Genomic DNA, 18,048 nt, shown 5'->3' on the forward strand with positions numbered 1-18,048 from the left:
ACTTGGTGTAAACCGGCATAACTCAGTGGTGTAAACTCTGTTGTGTAAACTGGCAGAATTCTTACTTGGCCTATCCCAGCTCTGGCCCATGGTTTTTCTAGTTCCATAATAAATAGCTGTTAAGTCAAAGGAGGATTTTTTATTAGTCACTTCAATTTTGTAATGCCAGTTACTGTTGGCTTTACAACCAGAGAAATCTTCTGCGCACTTACTAGGAACTAACAGCGCAAGCCTATGCATGTTTACTGGGGATGAGTTCCAGGTAGCACTACAGCCTAAGCCTCATGCTGAGAAATAGACTAAGAAATAGACTAAGCTGGAGACAGAGCACAACTGGAGGTAGTTTTGGGACAATAATGCTGCTGGTGTATGTTATGGGTTTTAGTTTAGTATTAATATTTTATTGTATGTTTTAAACTGGATTCTCTTGTGTGAGCCATATTGAGCGCCCCTGGGAAGACTGAAAATAGGATATATATTTAAAATAAATGAAATAAAAGTATTAATTGGCACCATGACATAAACAGTCCTTATATAACCTTGGTGAGCTCCTGAACTTATCATGACAGCACTTTGCTCCTTTTATGTTCAGTATTTTTAAGCTTTATAAATGTCTCTTTCAGCATTAGTTAAAAGACTCTTCAGTTGCACACATTGCCTCCGCACTTTCATTAAAAAAAGAAGATGCTACTTAGATTTGCCACTAAAGGATAGCTTTTATTTTTCTGGTTATTGATTTTTTGAGGAGTGGATTCCTGGATAGTTGTTGCTGGCAAATAAACAAGTATTACAACATCCGTCTAAGGAGCTGTGTCACCCAGTGCAAATTCGATGTTTGCTGATTGTTTAATGTTGATGTTTGGTTACTTTTCTTTACTTTTCCATTAAATCATTATTTGCTGCTGGCTGCTATATGCACAAAGTAGATATTTTCTTGCCTGCGTTTTGCAATGACTTTTCATTAAGATGGATGGACACTTCCATTGAAACAGTGAGAAACTAATTTAAGCTCCTCACATAGGTACTTTCCATCAGGCAGTCATCATGTTACAAATGCCACAAGAAACAACTTATCTCTGGCAGCTGCTTCACACAAGTGCCATAATTGTCAGGGAGTCTGTGGCTTGAACCAGAAACTTCATGGGTGTGGCTGGGACGCAGATGATCCCGACCCATTCGATCACATTTATAGGCACTGTCCTTGATGCCAGGTCAGCCAGAGTTTATCTTCCCCAGGAACCAGGCAAATGCAATAAAAACCCTCTCAGCCCCATTCGATGCCCCACCATGACCACCTTCCATGTCCAAACACTACTAGGACATATGGCTGCAACGATCTCCGTTGTCACATGGGCGAGACTACACATGAGACTGCTTCAAAACTGGTTCCTTAGGCATTTTCCCAGCTGGGCCAATGCAAGGAAATTTCACATCTGATTACCCATCAACATTCTGGATTCCCTATGGAGGTGGACCATCCGCAGAAATCTGCTACAGGGTCTACCCTTCACACCCTGTCCACCCTCTGGAATCCTAACGACGGATGCCTCCCGGAAAGGCTGGGGCGCACACTGCGACCACCTGCAAATACAGGGCCGTTGGTCGCCTCCAGCTTCCCACTTCCACATTGAGAACCCTTGTTTTATTGTTGGGTTGTTCAGGGTGGTTACCAAGCCACACTGCATGGTTAAAAAGCCACCCTGTGGAAAATGTCCAGAGTTCAGACAACACATTATCCCACACTTCAACAACAACCCACACTCAACCACTGAATGTGGGTTAGTGGGTTAGCGTGTGAACACTCCCTCTGTCTCAAGATCAGCCATGGTTGGGATTAGGGGTGGAGTCTACCAGCACCAAATCTGATGTAAAAATCTAGGTCACTTGATCCCTGCTTTTCCTGGGTGGTAGGGGGAGTTAACCACTGTTGGATGCCTTCATGGTAAGTGTCCAGTGCTCCATTTAATTGGGTAATATTGTTTTAAACATCTTTTAATATGAATATAAACATATTACTTGCTTCTTCAGTTCCTTAACTTAGAGCTGTTTCTTCAAACTCTCTTCTTGGACAGATTTGAGGATTTCCTTGCTCGGAAATGGTCATCAGAGAAGCGCTTTGGTTTGGAAGGATGTGAAGTAATGATCCCTGCACTTAAAACCATCATTGATAAATCTAGTGAAATGGGAATTGAACATATGATATTGGGCATGCCTCACAGGTAACTGCTTGCTTAATTTAATTTAATGATAATGATCACGTAAGAGTGGACTCATTTGCACTGTACTTATTTGCACGACTTGGTGAACATGATTAAAGATTGCTCACCCCTGATTGTAAAGATTGGTTGTAGAATAAGGTTTGGGCCAAACTATATGTTACTTTGAATGCATTTAGAATCTTTTTATAAGTGCACATAGCAGCTGCAGGGAGGTCGATCAGGCTCAAGACTGTGGGGCAGGAGTTTAAGTTTCTCCCCACTTCCACCATGGTCCTCCTATGACAATCCCCCCTCCCCAGAACCTCTTCATCAGGAGGAAAGGTTCCATTGGTGATGTCAGCCTGCTAAAAACTTGAGTTGTAATTACATAAAATTCTAAGGGATATTTTGGTCAGTTGACAGTCTGAAGTGGAATTGGAAGCTAGTATGGATCAATTTTAAATCCACCAAATAAACAGGCAGCCTTGAGTGTTATCAGATCAGAATTCATGGGACTCTGCAAATAAGAATTGCTTTTGTCATCTGAATGGCAATATCTAGAACTAGAAGAAAGTATGCACACAGACGAACAGAATTATTTAAATAGGATAGGCAGATAACTTGCCATGGCTGTAGGAGACTGTGACTGGACACAATAGTGGTTGATTAAATAGTAAACCGCTGCTGAAATAGTCAACCGTTGACTACTGTGTCATCTGGCAAGCCTTTTTCATACCATGGTTGGTTATTTCCATGAAATAACCAACACAAATAAGCAGCAGTGTGCAGAGTTGACTATCTGCATAATTGTTGATTATTGTGTTGTGTGGCGGTCTCCACGGGTTATCGTGTTGTGTGGAGGGTACCATTGGTTATTTCCTTGGCTATTGGTTATTTTCTTAACTTTTGTAAACCGCCCAGAGAGCTTCGGCTATGGGGTGATATTTATTTATTTATTTATTACATTTCTATACCGCCCAATAGCTGGAGCTCTCTGGGCAGTTCACAAAATATATAAATTTAATAAATAAATAAATAAATAAATATCGTGGGTTCTTTCATTAGCCACAGAGTCTCGACGCAAGAGTGCCCAAAGTGGTGGCTGCCATTCTAGTCCAGCCAGCAGGATAGGTTTTCAGAAGCAATGGCTCATGGGATACTAGCGGGAGGACTGAGGGAGGAGAGAAGGCAGGGGATGAGTGAGTCAACTCAGCGTGGACTAATAGTCAACTCAACGCTGATCCTAACCCACACCACCGTTGATTATATCATGTTGTGTGGGGAGTACTGCCTAGATAAACAACTGCCAAATTGATTATTACCCCACCGTTGACTATTATGTTGTCTGAACACAGCCTGTATATAATACAATCTCTCAAAGGTAGCTGTCGGGGCCAGAGATCAGATTTGTACAGAGATGTCCATGTTTAAACATCTCAGTAGTTTGTACCACCATTTCTTATTTTAAAGTTCAATTTAGAAACATTTAGGCAAACCCTTGGGATGCGCCCCTGCTACATGTAAGCACCCCAGCTCGGGGACTTACGAGTATCCAATTCAGCGCCCATAGAGGAGGGAGGGGATCCTCTCCTCCATGCTCCATCCATCCATCCTGAAGTTGTTGCTTGATGTTCGATTTTGAGCGTCTACCCGGGGAGCCTTGAAAGAGGGAGAGGGAGCCTGTATATTGCATAGGAAGCTGTCTAAAGCACCTTCTGTGGTCTCCTGACCCCCTGGACTGCCCCCTTTTTGCCCTCTCTGCACTTGCGTTTATGAGCACAGAGAAGCAGCTGCCACTTTTAACTTCATGCTGGTTGCGAGGGAGAGGTAGTGAGGACCACAGTTTCCTGGCTTTGAGCTCAAAGCGCTGTCTCTGAGCCAGAAAACCAAAAAATCCTATGTCCCCTGATGATGCTATCTAGGAGACATAGGATTGCTCCCTTATCTATTATTATTTTTATTTATTACATTTCTATACCACCCAATAGCCAAAGCTGTCTGAATGGTTCAGAACGATTAAAACCCTAAAATGCAAAATTATGAAACCTTTAAAAGTTTAAAACAGAATAAAACCAGAGTAAACACTACTATCTGGGAAAGATCTAAAACACAACAGCTCATAACACACTAATCAGGTTCACACAAACATTGTAGCCCACTGTGGCTTATTTAAATCATGGTGGGTTACAGTGTGTGCGGGTGGCCATTTTGAATATTCAAGCTGCAGTGGGCAGATGGTGTGGCTTATCATGTGATGTGAACCTGGCGAGGTTGGCTTATGCAAAAGTAAAAACAATTGTCACATAATCCATGAGCAGTTCTAGGGTTATTTGAGGGTTGTTTAACCCTTGCATAAGCCACCCTTCCCTGGTTCATACAATGAGTTGTGTTGCTTGCCTGGCGTGGCTTGAATATTCAAAAAGGTGGCTGACACACATCACAACCCACCGTGGCATAAATAAGCAATGGCGGGCTGTGGTGATTGTGTGAACTGGCCCACTGAAAAGGCTCTCTCCTTAGTAATCTCTGAAGATGATTTTAAGATGATTATAAGTATATATGGGAAGAGATGATTCTTCAGGTAATATGGCCCCAAGCTATTTAGTGCTTTAAAAGTCAATGCCAGCACTTTGAATTGGACCTGGAAATTTACTGGTGTAATATGATCATATCAACCAGTCCCTATTTACAATCTTGCTGCCCTGTTTTGGACCAGCTGAAGATTCTAGCTCATTTTCAAAGGCAGCCCCATGTATAACGCATTGAGGTAATCCTATCAAGTGGTTACCATGGCATTAATAACTGTAGCAGCTATAAATTTAACATACTTAAAATTTAAAGTTTCAGTGTACAGTTGTTTTTCCAGTATTTTTGTTTCCTAGCCCCTCACTTTTACTTTTGCTATTGTTTCTGTTTATATATTTTTAATTGCCAATTTGAGCAAGGATCTAGTTATCTTTTTTATTTATCTAATGTCCTGCACATTTTCAGTTGCAATGTAAATAAAATTGATGATGAAAATTATGCAAAGTATCAATGGAAAAGCTAGTCAGAACTTAAAATGATACATTTGTGGTACTGAACCAGATAAATAGCTTTGTATTTAATTCTCTACAGCGGTTGTAATTTTATTTGCAGATATTAAATGATTGCCTTCTCTGTGGTTTGTCCCTCCCCCAACCCCTTTTTTTCCTTCAAGAGGAAGGCTGAATGTCTTGGCCAATGTTATCCGCAAAGAGCTGGAACAGATCTTTTGCCAGTTTGACCCAAAGCTTGAAGCTGCTGATGAGGTGAGATACAATACAATGGCCCTGTTCAGAAGACACCTTAAACCACAGCTTTAACCACAGTGGTTAAGCCAGAAAGCCAGGCTGTGTTCAGAAGACACCTTAAACCACAGCTTTAAGCACAGTGGTTAAGCCAGAAAGCCAGGCTGTGTTCAGAAGACACCTTAAACCACAGCTTTAAGCACAGTGACTAAAGCAAAAAGCCTTATTCACCATGGTTAAAGCCGTGGTTTAAGGTGTCTTCTGAATGGAGCCAATATTTTTAGAATATTGCCAGGTACTATTTATCTTGATGGATACTATCATAGTGGCATTTATTTTTCTCAGATTGCTTTCAGTAAAATCTTGAGTTAAGACTTTCATTTTCAGATTCATATGTAAATCATATCACCTTTGAAGTAACACACAGGCCATGTTTGGATGTAAAGGCTAAACCATAGTTGCTTTTGCCATAGTTTATTGAAGACAATCAAACAATTTGTGCTTTGTTTTGCATAATGTTGGTTTGTTGTCCCCACTTCCTCTGTGAATATCCAGCTGCGATACCAAAGCACTTTACGGCGGCTGAGGACAGCCTCACTGTATTGCCAATTTTCTTGCTGTTGGCCAGTTTCAGAAATAGGGTGGGGAACACAAATGCTGTCCTCTTTGGAGATCTTTGGTCTTCTTCAGCAAGCCCTGAGCAAAATACAGTCCCACAACTCCTGAACAAATGTCCTTCATGCTGCAGCCAGTTTTTGAATGGTGAAAACACACTTTCTTTTTGGATCGCTGCGGAAACAGTTTAGTGAATAGTGAGTGGGGTGGTGCTGGTTGGGGAAGGCTTCCTTGTCAAACTGTGCAGTTGCATCTGTTGGTCTGTTGATATAGCTTACTAAGACCATGCATCCCACTTTATATGTGGGTAAAAGTGCCTGTGGTACCTTTAAATGTTTTTTTCCTTGCAAGGCTGCTGCAAAGTTAAGCAGCTGAGCTAGGGAGGGAGAGCTTTTCAGCAAGAAATTGGCAGGAAAAAAGCCTGTTACCAGGCAGAATGAAAAGGGACAGGAGGCTCTGTGAAACCATCAGCAAGGATCTCTTAGCTGCATGAGTGGTTTTGTTTTCTGGCTGTTCTTCCCTCAGATCTCTAAAACAGGGAGGGCAGGAGGGGTGGAGTGACAAGCTAGGATTAAGCCGAGTTCAGATATAATGACAAAACACATTTAATGCAAACTGAGATTCTCAAATGAACGTCATACCATGAATTTTGGTTGTGGTTTGTTGGCCCTAAATTATAGTTGGCTGAATCAGATTTAGACGTACAAACAAGGCAGAGTTTAGTTTAACAAACGATGGTTTAGCATTTTGGCCAAACCTGGCCATACTGGTGGTACATGTGTGTATGAACTGTCATAGATTCTTGTACCTTAGGGATCTGGAGACGTCAAATATCACTTGGGAATGTACCATGAAAGGATCAACCGAGCAACAAACAAAAATATTAGCTTGTCCCTTGTGGCTAACCCATCTCATTTGGAAGCAGTAGATCCTGTTGTACAAGGGAAGACCAAAGCTGAGCAGTTTTACCGAGGGGATACTGAAGGGAAGAAGGTAAAATTGCTTGGAAAATAGCTTTTGCTTGATCTCGTTGTTAATAGAGCAGTCTACAACAGCTGTCAGCTATGGAAATAAAAGATGCAACTTTAATATTCAAAGTATGCTCTACAGTTCATCTGATATAGAAAAGAATTGCATGAGGTATGCAGTTTGCCCCATTCTTTAGTATCCAATAGTGTAATTTTGCTAGTGCACTGATTGTGAAAATTCCATTATCATCCTTTTGCAAGTGTCAGATCCAATACTCTGATTCTGCAAGCTGTTGCACAACTCATTAGGTCTTGATTAAGCTAGGTGTTGCTTATGCTAGTTGACCTAGATTTTCTGCTAGTATAATGTTGGATACAACCCATCAGTTTTAATTCAATATGTATGTTTCTTTGAAGTGGCAGTTTATTAAATCTCTAAAAGATGATTGGAGTTCTGGTTAGAAATTAGTTTTCTGAATGGGCTCCTTTGAGAACTGGGGGTAGGGGGGAGGAAAGATCCTAACTCTTGTCCAGCAAAATTCCCTGCTGCCAACTCATGGTGAGCAGATGCTTTTCATCCATGCCCCTTGGTTAGCTGCTGGAAAGTCAGATGGCAACTTCAAGGCCCAGGTAGCATATTTTATCCTTTCTTTCATTGGAGTGATTTTAGTGACGCATCAGATTCTTTGCAAATCATATGATGCTAATAAAGAAAGTGTAATTTGGCTATGGATATGTGTTCATTTGAGACTTCTTGGCTGATGGTAACTACACCAGTTATTTTTAAATTCCTCACCACTTAGGTTATGTCTATACTTTTACATGGAGATGCTGCCTTTGCTGGACAAGGAGTGGTTTATGAAACCTTTCATCTTAGTGATCTTCCATCATATACCACCAATGGCACCATTCATGTTGTCGTCAATAATCAGGTAAAAAGCAGAGAACATCCTTAGGAATTTGGGTTTCATAGATACCTTTGGGCATGTCTCTTTCTGTTGCTTTTACAATAGATAGTAGAGGAGCACACAACACTTTTCCATGCCATTGAGCCTATGACTACAGGAAGGCTTTGTGAGAAGGAAGCCAAAATGTTTTTAAAAATGTCACCAAAAGGGCTGGAAAAAGGCAAGGAAAACAAGCAAGCAATTCCTTTTGCTGTTTATGCAGAGTCGTTCTGAATTTAGAAGGCAACATGTTTTATTACCCTTCTCCAGGTTGACCATGAATTGCCATGGAATGACCCTGTGACCTTTTGTCCTACTCATCTCCAGCACCAATACAATAAGAGTCAGTTAACCATAACTTCAGCACTAATGCTTAAAATACAGAGAGGGAGAGGAGGAGGGAGAGAGAGAAGTTGCCATTAAAAACCACCTGTAAAGTATTTCATTTTAGATTGGCTTTACTACGGATCCACGAATGGCTCGCTCGTCTCCATATCCAACTGATGTTGCACGAGTAGTCAATGCACCTATCTTTCACGTGAATGCTGATGATCCAGAAGCAGTGATGTATGTATGCAGTGTAGCTGCAGAGTGGAGAAACACTTTTAATAAAGATGTGGTTATAGATCTGGTAAGTACTGACTTTCTTCACTCAGGTGGAGACCCAAGGGGTTATGTGTGGTCTTCCTTGTATGTGTACAGTTGTTTTTTTAGGCACCCACAATCTTTTACGCCCCACTGAAAAGCCTCCAATGCAGCTTGAGGAGCTGCTGTGGGAAGGGACAGTTGTCACAATTCTGTATATGCATAGAAATATTTGAAGCATGTGTACATGGCAGTCTTTGAATCTTGGTCTTTTAACTCTTTCTAAAGTAGGTTCTGAACATCTTGATACAACATTGACTATAAGTTGCTCTTTTTCCTTGGTAGCATCTAGAAGTCAATCAAATACGGGGTTTTGCTCTAATTAAATATTTCCCCTAAAGTTTCATGTTGTGGCGCAGAGCGGTAAAGCAGCAGTTTCTGCAGCTGAAAAACTCCCCACGGCCTGAGTTCGATCCCAGCGGAAGCTGGTTTCAGGCAGTCGGCTCGGGTCGACTCAGCCTTCCATCCTCCCGAGGTCGGTAAAATGAGTACCCAGTTAGCTGGGGGGAAATAACGGCCGGGGAAGGCAATGGCAAACTACCCCGCTATAAGGCCTGCCAAGAAAACTTTAGCAAAAGCTGGCGTCCCTCCAAGAGTCAGTAATGACTCAGTGCTTGCACAAGAGGTTCCTTTCCTTCATGTTGAATGTATTGAATGCAGACTTGAGTATAAGCAGTAGGACTAAATTTTGAAATGAGTCCAGGTGTGGAAACTATTTTCAGCATTCACATGTAAATGGTAGAGTGTATTCTATCCCACAGGTAATCAGGGAAAATTGTTCTTGTTGTTATGTGTAACTTTTTGGTTTGCATAACACCATACCTCATCTAGGAATGCAGTGAGGAAGACTCTTCACTATAAATGCCTAGCCCATTATTATTCCATGTGCCACCTGTTAGGAGTCACATACATGACAGCAGACTCCTATGAAAAATTTTCCAGGGAAAGAATGATCCTCAGGGGAAAACACAAACTCAAATACACAGGTGCCAGGGTGCAATGTGACCTCCATGTTACACTTTGATGTTACATTGGGGCTGGCTAAAACATCCAAGCCCAAATATGGCCTAAAGCAACCTTCCCCAGCGGTTGACCCATATTCAAGTAGGGAAAATTTCCCAGGGGAATTATTGTAGGATATTGGGGATATCATACTCTCCTAAGAAGGAGCTTAGACAATCAGAAGCATTTAACTAATGATTTCCCAGTGTTTGGGCCTCTTCATTTGTGTAGAGTGCTATTTTTTTCTTCCCAACTCACTTATAACCCATCACAAGCCCTGATACCTCTTTTTAAAGAACTAAGCACAAATTGCTGGCAAATATGAACTATAAGGTAAATTCTAAAGAATACTGATCTTTAGAAAGCAATGAAGGCTGATGATAACAGCAGTTTCACACTGACTGAAATAAGACTTTTCTTTGTAGGTTTGTTATCGAAGACGGGGCCACAATGAAATGGATGAGCCCATGTTCACCCAACCTTTGATGTATAAACAGATTCACAAGCAGGTGCCTGTGCTGAAAAAGTATGCTGACAAGCTGATCACTGATGGAACTGTCACGCTGCAGGAGTTTGAGGTATACCATGCCAGTAGTTTATGATGGTGATTACATTAGAAGTAATACTGCTATGGCCTGCTGTTTTAACTGGTTTGCTTTATGGTTTGCTTTGGTTTTTCTTTTTGTAGGTAGTTAAGGGATAAGGCAGAAGTTATTTCTGATATTTTTAAATTAATTATTCTCTGGGGTCTATTGGGTGTCCCAAGAACTCCAAACAAAACCTATAAAGAGTAAGAACAATAATATGCAATTAATGAATAATAGAAAGAAGGAAAGCCATGACTGAGATATAATAAGCAGTAGACTGGTTTAGTAAAGTACAAGGGTCTGCAGATTTGGTTGCCATGGTGCCTGCGACACTCCCCTCCCTCCCACGATCATCTTTCCCTTTGTTTCTGGCTTCATGCTGTTTTTGGTAGGCACTCAAAACCTCTGAAGTGTAGCATGAAGTCAGAGATAAGACTGTGCTTCTTTCCAGAGCCTTCTGTGCATGCCAGAGGACTCAGGAGGATTGGGCTCAGTGGTGACCTCAAACAATGCCTGGCTACCGTGGTTTACAGGGCCAGCTCTACCATTAGGTAGTGTGAGGCAACTGCCTCAGCCAGCTGATCTTGAGTGTCATGAAAGGGCAACCAGTTATTTCACATTAAATTCTTGTTAATTTGTTTTTGTTTAAATAACGTGTAATAAATTATTATTATATTTTTTACTACCACACTGCAGGAGAGGAGCTTGGGGGATTTTCTGCCACTGGTGCCAAAAAATTGGCTACACTTGAGTACTATATACCTTAACTTGAGACAGTGGGGTGGGGTGGGAAATTCCATTTGCGTCTCCTTCTCAGGCAGTAGAATATCTTGGGCAGGCCCTGCTGATAAAACATAACAATGATATTGACCCGGTTTGCACATTATGGTTAACTGTAGGTTAAACAATCCATAGCTGGTTGTAGCCATGCTGGAGCAAGCAAAGGGTTGTGGGGACCATAAGGAAAGGCTTGGTATGTGTTATGGATGGGGGCTGCAATAGGAATTGGGGAATCGGGGGACATTGGGCAGAGACAGCTTCTATAAGCAAGCAACTCCTCCCCTAGCGCAGAAAACGGCAGTGAACTGGCCAGATTCAGAAGTCAACTTTCAACCATTAAATCAAACTGGGCCATTATGTTAAATAAATGTAATCCCTATCCTTTTAATCTATGTTAGCATTGGATAGGGATTTGATTTTCTCGATTTGGTAATAACTTTGCGGCCCCGTTACCACACTGTTTTTCATTTGGTAGATTGGGACCCACAAATGGTTTACCTCCCAACCTAAACCGGGTTGCACCAGCAGTGTCATCGTCATTTTCTGTTTTAATTTAGTGATTTCCCCCCCAAGATGAGTCTGAATAGAAAAAATGAGGGGGAGAGGAAAGACAGAGATGGGAGAAAGATGGATGTGGTAAAAATAATGCTTGTATTAGTGGTTAAAAGTTGATCACTACTGCTTTGATGGAGCCATAGTCACTAGCCCCATGGATTGCTGCTATAGTATTTTTCATATGAAGTTTTCCCCCTGTTCTACAGGAGGAAATTGCAAAATATGATAAGATCTGTGAAGAAGCTTATACTAGGTCCAAGGACAATAAAATCCTACACATCAAACACTGGCTTGATTCACCTTGGCCAGGTAGGAAGTGTTCTTTTTACTTAAATTTTCAAGCAAAATATTTTTCTTTAAGCACAATTAATGATGAACTGGGGTATTTAGTCACTCAGGGCTGAACCAGAAGGGCCTTGCCAATTTACAAGAAGGAAAGTAGAGGGTTTATATATTGCTTTTAGACTGTTAAAAGCCCCTTCAGTATATTATCTCAGTCTTTACTACAACCTTGTAACTTAGGTCAGTGGACCACAGTGCATCTGCATGCAACTGAGTGCCAGGTTTGGACTGAGAGCAGAGTCTGAAGAGGCAATTTAAGTAAACTGACATTTGCTGTAACCTGAAGGGTGTTTGTATGGGGGGTGCTTTTGGTGGAAACTCAAACCAGCCCCAGCCCTCCCTGCAGTATTAACAGGGAAATGCATTGTTGAGCTGTCAAAAGCTATTGACTGAATTCAGATGACACGATAACTCACAATGGGTTAAATAATCCATCGTGGGTTATTGTGTAGTCTGGCAAGATTTTTTTTAACCCGTGCTGGCTTGTTTGCATGAAATAACCCACAGTCATAACCCATGGTCTGAAGTAGGGATTATTTAACCCATTGTGGGTTATTGAGTCATCTCTTGAGCATTGTGGGTTAAATCACTGGCCTAGAGAGTTGTGTGGCAAGAGTGGTTCAGACTGCTGTCACCTGACTCTTTAATGGATACGGGGGTGGGGAGGCCCCATGACATGGTGCTAATTTACTATGTCAATATACAGTTAAAAGAAAAAAGAAAATCTTTCTCTAATGCAGCTTGCAAAACTGCTTGCAAAACTGCGAATGGGCAACTAGGGGAGGCTGTGGATGAAGTTTGGTCCCAATTCTGCAACCCTGTAAGGTTTTATTTGTACAACCCCCTTTTTGATTCACTTGGGATTTTCCCTCCTTTGGGTGTAGGTTTCGAAAATGGATCAGGTGCCTCCCGACTAGGGGAGGCCGTGTATGACATTTGGTCCTGATCCTGCTTAGTTGCAAGGGTTTACAGCATCCATCCCTTTTTGGTGCTCCCAGATTTTCCACTCCTATGAGTAGTGCACACCATGATTTTGCTCCTTGCAGCCCCTTCTGCTTTTTTATGAATGGGCAAAACAGCACAACTGCTCGGGCGGGAGGGCAGCAGTGGGACAGGAGGGCGTGGGGGGGGGAAGGATCAGATTAGCCTTAATAGCTTAATAAACTACCTACAGTAGCTTATTAGCCCAGTTATGTGGTGGGACATTGTGGGCTATTTCCAAAATAAGTGTAACTTATTAAGCCATCGTTAACTAAAGTGATATCCAAATGTGGCCACTGTCTCTAAGGCACAACTTTCCCCTTACTCCCTCAACCTCCAGTATGGGGGAAATGCACTGTATTGTCATTGTCATGGGCAGGATAATATTTTAATTATACAGCATTCTAGAGAATGTTGAGGATAGAGCGGATGGAGGAGGTGGAATGGAGAGGGAAGAGAGGATGATTCTATCTAAAACCCTAACAGTTTACAGTAAGTATCTTCAGGGTGGGAATTAGAGTTGAGAAGATGTGAACCATGACTTAAAAACACGCACACCCACCCTCCCTACTTGCATTTTAGATGAAACCCACCTCCTCTACTCTCCTTCTTGTCAGAAACTTCCTAACCCCAATTAATAGCAGTCAAGTGCTCAGCCAGCCTCAAGTCTGACATCTTTAGCACTGTATCAGCAAAGGAAATTTTCAAAGGAGTGGGAAGAAAAAAGGTGCCCCCTCCCACTTGCAGTAAGCTCTATACTCCAGTACAAGGAACACTTCTGTTGGGGAATAGGGATAAACACAGTAACATTTTGTTGCAGGTCCCCACTTGTTTGTTTCTAACAGGAATATTGCTATTATTTTTATATTGCATGGGGGGTTCTGTAAACGAGGATCTTTCCATTAGTTTCTATGCTTTTCAAAATGTCCCTCCACCACCCTACTTTTTAGGGTTTTTTAATGTGGATGGCGAACCAAAGAGTATGACTTGCCCTCCTACTGGCATCCCAGAAGACAAGCTGACCCATATTGGAAATGTAGCCAGCTCTGTGCCCCTTGAAGGATTTAAAATACATGGAGGTGAGAGGAAACCTTAATTTTTACTGTATTTAGAACATTAGCTTTCCTTGTTCTCTTGCAATGTAGATTTGGCATGTTTTTAGACCATCAGAAAAGTATAATCTCTATCTGTGGCATGCTGCTTCTCCCAGTTCGCAGTTTAGGATATCTTCTGTTTTCTGAACAAAAGTCATTTCTTCCTCTTCATGTTTTCTCCAGATAAAATGTAGCGTTGATATATGTAGTATGAGTGTGCCACCGTTACCAGCTAGCATATGGGCTTGCATGTCTGACTTTTCCTTCAAGCTTATTAAGTGTTGGTACAAGCAGTGTTAATGAGATTTGCTAATTATCATTTTTCAGGCTTGCTGAATTGAAGCGATCATGAGCTTATTGTTAACTTCAATGGTCTGGCAAACATTGTGCAAAAGTCTTTAGAGAAGCTATGTCACTTAAATCAGTGTTAAATTAATGTTAGATTAATGTTAGGAGCTGAGTGTGCCCATTGATGATAAAAGGCGTTTTCCTTAGGAATTATTGCATTTTCTTTGAAGGTTTTAACATTTCCATTTGTTTCAATTAGCATAGTTATATCTTGACATTCCTCCCTATGAAAATGTATTCTTTAAAGAAAACTGTTTTGAAGTGATGGCTTGTAGAACATTTGTATGTTATCAAAAATCTTGTATACTTTTTAATGTTTACTATTTTAAACTGTTGTAAACCACCCAGAGAGCTTCGGCTGTGGGCGGTATATAAATGTAATAAATCAGCTTAGGTTGATATACCAACTACGCCCTTATCTGGACAGAGATAGCCTAGCTACAGTTATCCATGCTCTGATAACCTCTCGTTTGGATTACTGCAATGCGTTATACATGGGGCTGCCTTTGAAAATGGTCTGGAAGCTTCAGCTGGTACAAAACAGGGCAGCCCGTTTACTAACAAGGACTGGCCGGCGAGATCACATTACGCAGTCCTTTTACAACTTCACTGGCTGCCAGTCCAGGTCCGGGCCCGATTCAAAGTGCTGGTATTGACATTTAAAGCCCTAAACGGTTTGGGGCCAGGTTATTTGAAGGAACGCCTCCTCCCATATGTACCTGCCTGGACCTTAAGATCATCTACAGGGGCCCTTCTCCGTGAGCCCCTGCCAAAGGAAGTGAGGCAGGTGGCTACTAGGAGGAGGGCTTTCTCCGCTGTGGCACCCCGGTTGTGGAATGAGCTCCCCAGAGAGGTCCGCTGGCGCCTACACTGTACTCCTTTCGTCGTCAGCTGAAGACCTTTTTATTCTCTCAGTATTTTAACACTTAATTTTAACTTAAATTTAAATTTTACTGTTTTAACTCTGTATTTTAATTTTATATCAAATTTACTGTGTGGTTTTTATCCTGGTTGTGATTTTATACTGTATTTTGTATTTGTGCTTTTAACCTGTTGGTTGTTTTATTATGGTTTTAATTTTTGTGAACCACCCAGAGAGCTTCGGCTATTGGACGCTATAAAAATGTAATAAATAAATAAATAAATAAAGGTACCACCATAGAGATAGCACAAATTGGAAAGAGGTTGGAAAGAGAGAATTCCCAAAGGACAGCTATGTTCATCATGGTGATAGTGTATCTCTATTTAAAATGCCTCTGTAGAGACTGGTTCTTTTCGTAGCCAGTGTCTGGGTCCTCCAGTTAGAGCCAGCAAATGGACTCTGCAACCTGAATTGGTTCATTCTCAAACCTGGGTCATTAAATTATTATTATGCCCCACTCATAAAAAACTACCGGATGAACTGCATGAGATTTGAATAATGTGTTTGATGATCATATCTGCCTTTTATTTATTTTCCTTCCTCTGAGATTGATCAACAGGAGCTTTATACAATTAAAATTCCTGAGAAGATATTATAGCACTGCTTTCAATTACACATCTTGAATGTTTTGTGTTTAAGTGGCACGTAATTAACATAAATGTTCTTATTAAATCAAAATATTACTCATTAGGAAGTATCTGGAGGAGGTCTTGTATACAAAGTGTAGCTTGTAGCTCTGGCCTTGGCTGCTATGCATTTTGCTGTATAAGTGTTTTGTTAAATATACACACATGTTCTTGAGGCACTTAAAAGTAATATGGTACATAGAGAGAAACATCTGCTTGGTTCTTTATGGACATCTGTAAAGCTCTCCAATTTTAAGAGGCAATTGCTAGGTTGATAGGGATTTAGATGTATCAGCCATACTATGGTTTTGAAATTGCCTCATTCATAAAATAAGTGAAATATTGCTTGCTTCATGAAATACCCAGTGTCTTGCCAAAATCATTCAGCCTTAACAAAACTGCCTAAATTGAGCAAAGACTCATTCATGAAACAGGCACAGCTATGCAAGACTTTTCATGAATAAGACAGAAACTTTGGTTCAATTGTAAAATGTCATGAATTACGCAGGGATTTGCTTATTTCACGAATGAAGCTGGGAATGTGGCTAATTCATGAATTAGGCAGAAGTGTTACAACAGTATGTAGCTTATTTCATGAATAATGGAATTTCATTGACATATATATGCAAATGAAGGGGTTTGGATCAAGTAGTAACACAGATAAAACTTCAAAATGAAAATGCAGAATAGCTTGGATTTTGGAACTTAATTGTGTAAGCTATGTTTATAGAAGCCTTTGGCCTTATTCCACCGGCATGGAAATAGAGTCTACTGAAATTGATGTTACTTACTTAAAAGCAAATATGTTAATGGTTTTAGATGTTAGGTATACCATATTTGGTGGGTATCAGTTTTAGTGAGGCTCCATGTAAGATTACCAAGCAGGAGCTATGATAGGTAGATGGTTAACAATGTAACATTGTAGTTGGAGAATGTAAATTAATTATAAGGAACTTGAATAGAAATATAGCTGGAGCTTAATATGAACATATGAAATGTTATTAATATGAGGACAATTATGTGGGTTTTGTACTTGGATTGATTTGCTTGGATTGCTGTGCAGCTGTGTGGATAGCTGACACATCCAATAGGCAGTGGGGAGAGTCAAAGAGCTGTCCAGATGAACCATCAGTGTCGCCTCCTCTTTTTTACTCTTTTGGTTGTGTCTCCTTGGTAGTCTAGCCTTGGAAATAGAAACAAGTAATTGGTATCCTGGGCTTGTCTATTGCCATATATACCCCATGGTGGCTGCGCAGTGGCATTCCATTGTTTATACGATGGAGCCATCAACTCATGGCCACCGTGGGCTTTTCCACCAAAACGGCGCTTTTAAAAAGTCACTCACTTACCGTGACTTTTCCCTTTACTCCAAGGTCACACCTTCTTTATTCTGTCTGTCAGTGGTGCCCTCGCTTCGGATTGAGGCTGGGGTCATTCCAGGGGTAGACTAAAGGCCCATGGTAGGTTGGGGACCGTGCAACAAGGCCAGACAGAGGGCAGGGTTAATAAGCTGAATGACTGCCAGTGCTACCTAGAAAGCTTGTGCTCCCTCCTACCATGGAGATTTGCCACCCCCACCCTGAAGCTGTGATGCCACAGGATTTTGAGGGAACGAGCGGCAAAGTGACATCAAGACACAACACTTGTGAATTTTTGAGAGTTGCAACCTCTAATTCTTTTTCCCCCTCTCCCATAAACCACAAACCCATCTCACATTTAGGGCTTTCACGAATTTTAAGAGGTCGACTGGAAATGACAAAGAACCGAGTTGTTGACTGGGCCCTGGGGGAGTACATGGCTTTTGGGTCTTTATTGAAAGAAGGTATCTATGTCCGGCTAAGTGGGCAGGATGTAGAAAGAGGCACTTTCAGGTGAGTTGTATAATATGGTGGCTGTTCGTTTGGTAGAAAATATCACACCGATTGTACTAAGAGTTCAGGCTAATCTGAGGCTCTGTTGAAATTATAGGTGCACCTTTTTTACTGTTTTACTGTCTGTAACTGTTAATATGTTAAGCACTTTGAAAAAAAAATGTATAAATACATGGGGCAATGGTACATGAGGGTGAATGATAAATGACTGCAAGAATTCCTGGAAGAGGTGTTAGGAAGAGAAACTGTGGTTGTGGAAGGGAAGAGTTCAGACACAGAAAAACAGATATGCACATAA

General features: G+C 41.1%; 1 protein-coding gene across 1 annotated transcript in view; it reads left to right on the forward strand.

Annotated features, from left to right (window-relative positions):
* The window catches only part of OGDHL (oxoglutarate dehydrogenase L), a 66,232-nt gene that overhangs the window by 16,172 nt on the left and 32,012 nt on the right, over positions 1 to 18,048 (forward strand). The window contains exons 6-14 of the mRNA XM_063133136.1: positions 2,073 to 2,219; positions 5,398 to 5,488; positions 6,896 to 7,075; positions 7,854 to 7,982; positions 8,449 to 8,628; positions 10,070 to 10,222; positions 11,773 to 11,875; positions 13,840 to 13,968; positions 17,600 to 17,750. Of these exons, the coding sequence (XP_062989206.1) occupies positions 2,073 to 2,219; positions 5,398 to 5,488; positions 6,896 to 7,075; positions 7,854 to 7,982; positions 8,449 to 8,628; positions 10,070 to 10,222; positions 11,773 to 11,875; positions 13,840 to 13,968; positions 17,600 to 17,750 (1,263 nt within the window). The remainder of the gene's footprint in view (positions 1 to 2,072; positions 2,220 to 5,397; positions 5,489 to 6,895; positions 7,076 to 7,853; positions 7,983 to 8,448; positions 8,629 to 10,069; positions 10,223 to 11,772; positions 11,876 to 13,839; positions 13,969 to 17,599; positions 17,751 to 18,048) is intronic.

This window comes from Elgaria multicarinata, chromosome 8 (genome assembly GCF_023053635.1).
Source record: "Elgaria multicarinata webbii isolate HBS135686 ecotype San Diego chromosome 8, rElgMul1.1.pri, whole genome shotgun sequence".
NCBI classification, from domain to species: domain Eukaryota; kingdom Metazoa; phylum Chordata; class Lepidosauria; order Squamata; family Anguidae; genus Elgaria; species Elgaria multicarinata.